Source organism: Carya illinoinensis, chromosome 7 (genome assembly GCF_018687715.1).
Source record: "Carya illinoinensis cultivar Pawnee chromosome 7, C.illinoinensisPawnee_v1, whole genome shotgun sequence".
Taxonomy (NCBI): Eukaryota; Viridiplantae; Streptophyta; class Magnoliopsida; order Fagales; family Juglandaceae; genus Carya; species Carya illinoinensis.
Genome location: NC_056758.1, coordinates 28952141 through 28963360, shown reverse-complemented (window position 1 = coordinate 28963360; position 11220 = coordinate 28952141). Strand labels below are relative to the sequence as shown.

Genomic DNA, 11220 nt, shown 5'->3' with positions numbered 1-11220 from the left:
CTAACTTTTTATTCCCACCGAATCGAGAAAAGCTTCCAGCCTTCCACAGCACAGAGTCGCAACTCCAGACATTACTTCTTGTAAAAAATTGCAGGACCAAAAATAACCGTTTGATTAATTCGAAGTATTTCATCCAGCGGTGCAGAAAAACAAATCCAAAGGTCAAGTCTGTTTCCATGTAGTCCCGGTTGCACGGAATCCAGATTCCTTCCCGCGCAATTTGAATTATATGCTCCCCCAGGCCCCCTCCATATTTTCCCAAAAAAGTCTTTCCGAAAGTCGAAGCGACACGCTTCAATTCTTAAGTATTTAGAGCAGACCAGAGAGAGAGAGAGAGAGAGAGAGAGAGAGAGAGAGGTTGATGAAGACGAAAGCCCTAAAGAGGAGGAGAGAAATGAAGGGCACTCTGGCGAGGCAGTTGCAGCAGGTTCAGCTAGGCCAGGCCTCTCTGGTTCCCTTTCAGCTCCACCACCAATCCTCTTCTTCCGCCTCATCCTCTTTATCCAACCCCTCTTTCTTCCACAATATTCTAGGACAAGATGCCGCCGATGTGAATCTTCCGTCCTTGTCAGGTGCCGGTGCCAATGCCGATGCCGATGCAGACGACCGAGATTTCATTCTCAGCCAAGATTTCTTCTGGTATATCAATTTTTCTAACTAGCGAATCAAAACTTTTATATTTTTTATGGCTTTAATTTGCACTTTGGAGGTCGTTTCGTGCTATCGAGGGAGAGCGAGAGAAAAAAACTGTTGCTTGTTTTTTAATTATCTTGTGTTGGAGTGAAGCGAATCGGATTGAACTATGTGATTTTAGGTATTTTTGTTCTTTGTTGGTTATCTGATGATTTTTTTTTATTGCATATTTAAATGTTACAAACAGTTTTCTTTTGTTATTTATGGTTTGGGTTATCCCGGAATGCAGCACTCCGGACTATATCACCCCGGATGATCAAAATGTACTGAACGTTTTCGATTGCAACAAGGTGACGTAAATAATGGATTTATTCCTTAGTTTCTGCTAAAGAATAGGTGTCGAAACTCTAAATTGAATGCTTTTCACTTTTTTATCCACAGGAAAACGTTCCTTGCCCAATGTCGCCGGACAAACTGAATACAGTGAAAAGTAAGAGGCGTCGGCCAGGTGAGATCAGTTTTTGCAGCATTTGGTGATTCCTTTTTGCTGGTTTATTGTTCTTAGATGATATATTAAGCTAAAATTGACTTGCATATACTTATAGAATCACGGGAATTTTTTGAGTTACATCCACTGAATGGTGTTGTTAGACTAAACATGGGTGTTTGCTACAAGCATGTGATTTGTTTGCTATGGTTATGGAGCTTGAGATGGCTGCATCCACGACTTAAGATGTTCATGCAGGGATTTTTGAGGCATTTTGAACTGAAATTGTCCACAAATTGGAATGTTTGCCCGAGTTATTTAGTATGAGTAGTGTGAGGCAAGTTGTATAAGATGTTCAATGAGCAGAATATCAGGTAGGTTGACGGTTTATTGTGGCAAATGGTAGTGTGAATTGGAAATATGAACTTGACTTCAACTTAAATTATCAAACTTTCAAGAATTTAGATTTTTTATAGAGACCATGAAATTGGATAGAAACTTATCTGAAATGGATGTAAGCATACCCCCTGATGTATTGAATGAATATTATTATTGGAACGCATTTCGATGAACATGTTTAACAAGTTCAATTAAGCCATCCAGACGACGGTCTTAACGTCAGTTAAATACTGGTTTGAGGAAAATGAACATCAAGGCATTTTGGTACTTCCTAACGGGTAATGAATATGTTTACAAGAAATGATTACCACTTCTTGAATTTCCATTATTTTGCTGATGGAAACTTTTTAGTGGCTACAAAGTAGTACCTCCCTTTTCTTCTTAAATTTCCTCTTTTTTGGACAAGTATGGTGCATCTTTGTAACTGGACATCTGTGCTTTTGGCAGATTGTGTCTTGTTAAATCCTCTGAGTCCCAGCTTGTCTGGCCGTCAACAAGTGGTAGAACTTGCAAATGATACTTTTGATATGGAAACAGATGAAGTAAAGTTAGATAAAACATCAGTGTCTGGAGCAAAGAAGATTCATAGTTATGTTTCTCAATCTGCGATTGCATTACGCTGTCGGGTTATGCCCCCTCCTTGCATTAAAAATCCATATTTGATGGGTGCCTTGGAAATGGATTTGGATCCTTTTGGCAATCAAAGATCAAAATGTGCAGGTACAGTGCTTGTTTTAGAAGCTTATTCTAAGATGTATTTGAAAGCTTTTCCATCAATTTCCCCCTTTTTTGGATGTGGGCATCGAGCTGGTAAAAGGCTAGCAAAGATTTTTTATCTTGAAGTTTTAATCGCATAACGTTGAAATTGCAGGTTTCTTCCCTGCACTTACTGGTGGAGATGGACTTTCACGGTATCACACTGATTTTCATGAGATTGAGGTACCTTCACATGTTGCTAGAATTATAACTCTGCAAAATATTATAATTATTAATTGTCAAGCTTATGGTCATTATGTAACTTGTTATTTATTTCTTTATTTGCTTCCCATATCCAGCAAATTGGTGCAGGGAACTTTAGTCGGGTTTTCAAAGTCCTGAGGAGAATCGACGGCTGCTTGTATGCTGTGAAACATAGCACACGCCAGTTGCATCAAGACACAGAAAGGTGGCTACTATATGCATTTACATGCTTCTATCTTTTGGTTGACTGATGTGCTTACGCAATAATGTTGCACGTTGCAGGAGGAAAGCTTTAATGGAAGTTCAAGCTTTGGCTGCTGTAGGTATGTATATATTTTGCATCACTTTTTTGGATTTCTTAATATGTTACTAATTAGTTTCACCTTCTTGCCTTTGTAGGGTCTCATGAAAATATAGTTGGATACTTTTCTTCTTGGTTTGAAAATGAGCAACTCTACATTCAGATGGAGCTCTGTGATCACAGCTTATCTATGACTAAATCTTCTCAATTATTAACTGAGCAAGAAGTGTTGCTAGCCTTGCATCAGGTTATCTTCTTACAGTACCATTTTGTACGCCAACCTCACATTTTAAAAAAATATTATAGCTATATAACATGTTGCACATGCAGTACCTAAAATCATAACTAGAGTGACCACATATAACAGTGTTGATTAATTTTATTTTCTTTTGCAAAAGGAACATGAATAAGACCACTAATCTCGAATGCTTTTTGAAGAATAGGACTGCGAAGATACGTCTACGGCTATATCGTTTCCTCTAAAAAAGATATAGCAGTAGATATGATTGAATGCTCCTAAGTCAACTCTTTATACCTTTCTTTAAAATATCCATCTGTTTTGGATGGTGATATTTTACCTATAAGCTCCTTTGTTCTTGTGTGCAGTGCATTTCAATCACCGATAGACAGATTTGAAATATTGTAATGTTAAGTGAAATATTGGAAGGCACCCATGGTTAGCATGGAAATAAGCTTTATCATAGAACTTTGTGAAGAATTCTATATTTTGAGGGTTATCCTGTTTGTAATTTGGTGTTCAGATTTGTTCTTCATATGAATACATTATACAATGCTAAAAGCAAAGATGAAATGCAATCTTTTATTTTAATTTGTCTGAACTTGGTGCTCTATACACTTTAATCGATCTGAACATCTTAAATATGAATTTTCCTGTACCATTATTATGTCATTTTTTATGCCTTATTTTCACAGGTTGCAAAGGCATTGCAGTTTATTCATGAAAGAGGAATTGTTCACCTAGATGTCAAACCTGATAATATTTATGTAAAGAATGGTGTTTATAAGCTTGGTGATTTTGGATGTGCAACTCTCACCGATAAGAGCCTGCCAATTGAAGAGGGTGATGCGCGCTATATGCCTCAAGAAATATTGAACGAAAAATATGATTATCTTGACAAGGTTGACATCTTCTCCTTGGGAGCTGCTATTTATGAGCTTATTAGAGGGTCACCTTTGCCAGAATCACGATCTCAGTTTCTGAATCTTAAAGAGGGAAAATTGCCACTCCTTCCTGGTCATTCATTGCAATTTCAGAACTTACTCAAGGTGCAAATTGTTCTTTTGTCCCTAGTTCTGCTCGAGTTCTTTATAACCAAGGAAATATTGTTCTCGCTCATCTTGGGAGCTTGTGGAAAGCAACTTAGGATAACAAGTGCAAGTAAAATTGTAATTAGAAGATTAATAGGTTGAATATCGTTGATCTGCATCTCTGTTCTGCTATAGATGATATATGAGCAACTACAGGTCATAGTTTTGACTGTAATATTAGTATGCTTAATTTGGTTTCGCATACTTTCTTTATCATCTGACAGACAAATGCCCGTTCTAGAAGAAAATTGCCATTCATTTTTAAGATATATTTCGAAGCTGGTTTGTAGTTACAAGGAATTTGCAACAACATGGTTGATTTTCTGTTGTTTTTGCCAATTCTTTCAGGCAATGGTAGACCCAGATCCAGTGCGGCGGCCGTCTGCTAAAGAGTTGGTACAAAATACAATATTTAACAAGGTGCTCAGAAATGCAACCTAACAAGTGCAACCATGATACGAGTATTTTGGTGAGGACTGGAATGTTTTGTATATGCAGCCACTAATAATCAGCTGGTGCAGGGAAAATATTATGGAGTAACTTGGAATGGCCAATTCTGAGAATATTTTTCCTTCATATTTAAGGTGATTATGCACCAATTTTGCCCCTCAAGGTGCAGATTTTGTATAGTAGGTTGGTGGCAATCTTGAGCAATGATGTGTTATGGATTTAAGGTATGTAGTGCGAACCTAAAACTTCCTACGCTTTCAGTGTTTGCAGTATATCGATTGGTTCTTCCTCGCGTTTCATTAGATATTTGACAGCATTTAAGATGTTCCAGAATTAGTATTATACAGACAGAATAGATTAAATCATAGAACATATTATTTTCACTATTTTTGGTGTACATGGCCACAGAGTTAGTATACACAACATGCCAATCGAATCCGATGTGGCATACGTGGTGGATGTGAAAATATAGCTTTTCTCAAAGATTAAACATGTATTATGAGATTTCTTTAAAGAAATCTGGAATAATAATAAACAAACTTTATTCATAAATCATAATCTAATGAGGAAAATAGGCAAGCAAGTCTGCCCTCAAATTGAATGCAATACGCGTGCTAGTCTGTAAGTCTAAAACATGCTACCGTGCTACTAGTGAAAAGATTCCTCATCTAATAAAACAAAGAAACCTTTTTATTTTTTCTTCATAGGCGGGGAGTCCAGTGTAGCAGCTCTAAGCGTCATTAGAAGAGGTTTTTTTTTTTTTTTTTTTTTTTTTTTTTTTTTTTTTTTTAATTTTTTTATTTTTTATGTGATTAGAATATTCTACTCCGGTTTGAACTGCCCGTTATTATGGCATCTCTAAAATATTTAGTCTGTCTAAACCTAAAGATCAGATTTTATTATTATAAATAATTTTAATTTATATCCTCAAATTAATAAAATACTAACTCGTATCAATTCAGCTACTCCATTGACGCTATAAAACAAAGAAACCTAGGCAAAAAAGTCTGCTCCCAAAATAAATGCAATAAACGTTGCAGAAAAGCCTTTCCATTTTGAATTCCAACTCCATAATCTGCGAATCCTCCTTCAACTTCCAGCATTGGACAGATTTGGACTTGCTTGACTTCTATTGCCCCTATTCTTGCATCTCACATCACTCAATCTCTTTCCAACCTCACTGTTTCTCAATTACTTTATTTGACTTGAATTACTCCACGTTTTCCATTAAAGTTGTTCCACAAATTTGAATCATCGTATTTTCCTTTAATTTCAGCCAAATGATAATGTTTTATAATTGAATCATCATACTCACAAGTCAGTAGCTAGCTAAGATATATTATTCATATTATTGATGTGATACGATTTGATTTTTAAAATTAAAATTTATAATTATTTTTACAAATTAAAATTTGCTCCATCAACAGTATATAGTATATTTTACACACCGATCAATGAATAAAATTCTTCTATAAAATCTTTTGATTCAAATATTTCTCGTAACCTTAATTAAGAAAAGTTTTAAGTTTACATAAAATACAAAGAACTTATCTGTCGTGAGAATATTATCTTCTTTCATGTCACTTGAAATTAATTTTATTTATAGAATAATATTTTCACTCATTTAAATCTTTATCTATATATGATTACATGATTTTATTTATAAAAATGAACTATATATATATAATTATAAAAATCCAATATTTTTGGTCAAAAATTGTAGAAAAGTTATAACATGTAATACATTTAATTTAAACTTATCAGGTTTTAGAATAACTTGTGATCTGATTTTGTCGAACTTAAGTAATACGTAACTTGTGAATAAATGAACTTAACTAATAAATTGTGGATTACATAAAAGAAATACTTCATAGGAGGACAGATTGGAAGGTGATGTGGGTACCTAGAACTGGAAGTTGTGTGGCACATTAGTTAGCTAAGTTGAGCATTTGTTATGAGAGTGAGATTATTATGATCGATGAGGGTTATGAGATTATTTCAAGTAATGTCTTATTAGACGAACTCTGTAATTGATCTATTCCATCAACTAGAAGTCTCTTTAAAAAAAAAAAAACCTTTGTGAATAAATTTAAACTTATTAGTTATTAGAATAACAAATGAGCTATTTGTAATTACAAAATGTAATTAGATGATAAACTTGAGCTCTACTTATGCCTGAATTAGAAGTAATTATAAACATAATTTAACCAACCACTACTGACACAAATTCGACTTCTTTAGGTACGGTTTGGATAGTAAGATGAGATGTGATGGTTTTATATAAAAGTTGAATAAAATATTGTTAAAATATTATTTTTAATATTATTATTATTTTGAGATTTGGAAAAGTTGGAATTGTTTATTATATTTTGTATGAGAATTTGAAAAAGTTGTAATGATGAGATGAGATGAAACATTTTTATTATCCAAACGGGACTAGGTGCTGTTTTGATAGTGAGCTGAGATGAGATAAGTTGAGATAAAAGTTGAATAAAATATTGTTTGAATATTAATTTTTAATATTATTATTATTTTGAGATTTGAAAAAGTTGAGTTATTTATTATATTTTGTGTAAAAATTTTAAAAAAATTATAATGATGAGATGAGATGAGATAAAACACTACTTGTATCCAAACCGGACCTTCTTTAATTACCCTCTAATTGGAATCCAACTTGAGTCTAATTAATTCCGTTGGACGGCTGGATGGATGTCATATGTTTTATATCTTTAATTACGAGACAAGGGATGCACATAATGATGTGAGTTTCACTAAAATTGGACTTAAGTCGGTTTTTGTTCAAACTTATTCCAAAACTGTTGCAAATAACCCCTAAACGTGTTAATCCTGCTAAATAAGTCGATCAATATGGTCCATATTCAATTAATATGATTCTTATAACAATTGATCTAGAAAAGGGTTGATTCTAGCCTATGCATACTTCCTATTAAGGCTAAAAATAATCGGCTTGATTCAAGCCAATTCAGCTTATTATAACTGCATTGATTAGAAACCAAACCGATTTTAGTAAACTATTTAAATTATTATTGAACCACTTCAATCTGTGAATTTAGGTTGATTCAAATCAATTCCAATTATTTCAGATCAATTTGAAAACTAATTCAAAACTGTATTTACTTTTTAAATTATTTTTAACAACTAAATTTATATTTCGTATAAAAGTATAATAGAATTGAACTTATATTAACTTTTGGACCAATGTATTCTACCGAACATCAAAGAAGTGGCCACCTTCATAGAATCATAAGGTTAGGCGTCAGTACTTATCCACGTGTGCAATGCTGACTAGTGGTTAGAATTTGCTCAAACTTTCGTTTTCTTGTTTGGCTTTTTGACATAATAACTTAGAAAGTTTGGACATGATCAATCTTGTATTTTCAGTGTGTTACTAAAAATTCTTTGAACTTTTGTTTTCATACATTTCATTCTTCGATTTTATGACACGCTATAATTTATAACTTGTTTAGGAATACAACTATTCTAAAGTATTTTAAGATATTCTTAAATATTTTTTTTTTAAACATCACTTAAAGAAAAAATATTTTTTAATTTATTTATTTAATTATTGTGTAATTATTATAACTTTTTTTAAAAACAGTCTGCCTATTTATGGTTACTGTGATGGCCCAAACAATGATATTTAGATTTATATGATATCATGGAGGGCTCTACTTCCCATATGGATGGAAGGATATTTTCCCTTTTGTATCCCATTTTCCGGGAAAGAGATAGGGAATATAAAATCAACCCCCTCCACGCCCCACGGTCCCCCTGTCACCAGGCAAAAGAAAGGACAATTTTACATGTCAGGACATTTAGGAAATTGGCCGCATCTAAATATCACAACACATTCATAGCATGTTGGAATTTGTTTGCTAGCCCGGAAAATTTGCATTATTATTAATGCAGCTGGTCAAATCGTGGGGCTGTATATATACATATACATATATATATATATATATATATATTGAACATGCCATGTGATGAAGATCATGTCATGTACTTGGAACCCTAGTTAATTCTAATTAAAAAAAAAAATTCTATTAAGCAAATCTACACTACATTTTTGTTCTTATATTTTATCTTTTTTTAATATATTTATAATGTAAAAACTGTTAAATAGAAGAACTCTAATTTACAGAAACTATTCCATTCGATATGAATATCAATCGAAAATCCGTATGTATATAGCCTTATAGGATCATGCATGTATTTTTCTCTTCATATTAACTTGACTATCTAGCTAACTTGAACCGATAATAAGAGAGAATTTCAAAATCTTTTAAATAATATTCATTCAATAGAGATATTATATGGTCCGAATCCAATGATCAATATCGATATATGTTTCCGTATTAGTAATTTGAATAATTAAAAATAACTAAAAATAGTCATGTTTATTATATTCACACATATATATGTATGATATTCAACATGATTGATCTTTACGAGGTCTAGCTGGGATACCAGATATCATTAAATTTACCTAGCCGTTAATTTCAGGACCCTGTGGAATTAGTTAAAGTGGGCGCAAACTGGCTCGGATACTCAAGGATATCAAAAAAATAAAAATTGAGAAATGTTATAAAGAAATCTTCAGTACTACACATCTCAATATAATCAATATGTGATTTATTATTTTTGTACTGATATTTAAACGCACACATATTTAAGCACTTATTTTTCTCATAACTCAATATTAAGAAATTATATTTAATTATATCTTTTTTATCTTCAATCATATTTAAAGTAATTTTATATATTTGGCACTTGAATCTCATTTAAATAAATATTCATTTAAAATACAGCTATTGATGTGAACGGAGGTAGGAATGCCAAAATCAAAGACGAAAACATGCACGTTTTTTCTAATCACATGCAAGAAATTTGAGAAACGCAATCCTATCTCGACACATTTGACTTTGAAGGATATGAAGAATTTGAAGATTGATGTCCTTTTCTGGCCGAGAAAAATGAGTGTCGATGGTGCACGCTGGTCAAAATGTGGGAGCTGTGTATGTACATGATACGTAAGTTAAAACCAAGAAATCTGGCAAGGAAATAGATATTTTATTTATATATATTTTGGCGCCTAGCTTGTACGCACGTGAAGATCAGATCATGGTGGAAGAAGCTGGAAGCTAGTTTCTTAATTTCCAAGTTGCACATGAAGAAATATCCATTTTGAATATTCTCTTCTGGTACATTCAGCTTATTCCGGGTTAATTAATTTCCTCATGCATATATGCATCATATCATGATGCTGAAGTTAATTAATAAGGAAAAAGGAAAAATAAAAAATAAAAAATCTTAGTGTAGTGGTTACGAAAGATCTTGTAACTCATCATGCTTGCGTGCATGCCTCCTTGCACTTCTTATTTTTAAAGCTTCATAGTTTGATCTATTGAAATTAATTCCAATGCAATTTTCTTTTCCCAATATCAGTTAGTTTCAAATTGCAATTGTGAATTGTTCAAATGAGTTATGTTATATATTAGAGTAGTGTTATATGTACTTATATTTTTATTTATAAGATTTCTTTCGTTAATATTCTTTTAAAATTTTTCAATAACTAATACGTCAAGAAGTAATTTTTTTGTAAATTTTTTTTAAGTACATTTAACATTTTCTATATATTATATTGAATGCTTTCGTCCAACGACTTATTTTACCGAGACATTCTACCGATAGCGCATTTTGTATTTGTTTTTTTTTTTCTTTTTTCAAGTATTTTTTAAATTCTGTTAAACATTATTTAAAAAAAAAATTCACAAATTTATTATAAAATACTTCATTAATCATTAAATAAAAAAAATAAATAAAAAGTAAAAGTCGGTAGAAAATCTCGGTACACTTCCTCAATGGCTTTATCATTTTCCTATTATAATTTGATCTCACTCCTATGTTAGCGTACTGGTATTGTCTATCACACTACGTCAATACAGCAGAATAAAAATTAAATGAAAATATATTAAGATTTTTTTTTTTTTAATTTTTAATCGCACCATCACACAGAGAATTTTTCTCCTTTTGATTTAGGCACCAAATCGAACTAAAAAGGATTTTACGGCCGTAATAGATAATGCCAAGGAATTTGTTTTTAAATCATGAAAAGCTATTACAATTTACAAACGAAGGAAGAAGTTTGCAGATAATTAAAGACAACAAAAACAAAAACGAGGAACCAACAAAATGGGGAAAACTAAAAGTGATGAAAACAATTTTTTGCTATCAAGTTAGGTAATGATGAATAAAAGAAACAAAATGAGTCTTTTAGCCTCAAATATATTTTATACAAGTAAACTTATAAAATAATATATTATCAAGCTGGTAGTCTAGTTAGTACGAGCTGGTATTTCATGTAGGGGTGGGGCAGCGAGACCCCGCACCCCGCTACCCCGCTTCACATGGGCGGGGGCCCCCTGCTCTGCATCTAGTCCCCCTAGCGGGGGTGGGGGGCGGAAGGGCCCAACCCCGCCCTGCCCCACCCCCTACATATATATATATTATATAAAACATAAATATATATAAATATATGTTTATATATAAAAATATAAATATATCTTTATATTTTACAAATTGTATATATATAAATATATATTACAATTTGCTAGACTTGTTTACAAATTATGTATTAGTA

At 32.5% G+C, this 11220-nt stretch overlaps 1 protein-coding gene across 1 annotated transcript; it reads left to right on the top strand.

The window, feature by feature from the left end:
* Positions 1-262: 262 nt before the first annotated feature.
* On the top strand, positions 263-4811 carry LOC122315055 (wee1-like protein kinase). Its single transcript, XM_043130753.1, has 10 exons — positions 263-639; positions 923-983; positions 1075-1141; positions 1967-2239; positions 2391-2458; positions 2575-2684; positions 2762-2802; positions 2879-3027; positions 3714-4067; positions 4458-4811. Exons 1-10 carry the CDS (start codon positions 362-364, stop codon positions 4548-4550), a joined length of 1494 nt encoding a protein of 497 aa, XP_042986687.1. The 5' UTR covers positions 263-361; the 3' UTR covers positions 4551-4811.
* The last annotated feature ends 6409 nt before the right edge of the window (positions 4812-11220 follow it).

Coding starts and splice junctions, on each gene's coding strand:
- LOC122315055 (XM_043130753.1), top strand. CDS start 362: ATGAAGACGAAAGCCCTAAAGAGGAGGAGAGAAATGAAGGGCACTCTG. Junction 984..1,074: donor ACGTTTTCGATTGCAACAAG/GTGACGTAAATA, acceptor TTTTATCCACAG/GAAAACGTTCCTTGCCCAAT. Junction 4,068..4,457: donor AATTTCAGAACTTACTCAAG/GTGCAAATTGTT, acceptor CAATTCTTTCAG/GCAATGGTAGACCCAGATCC.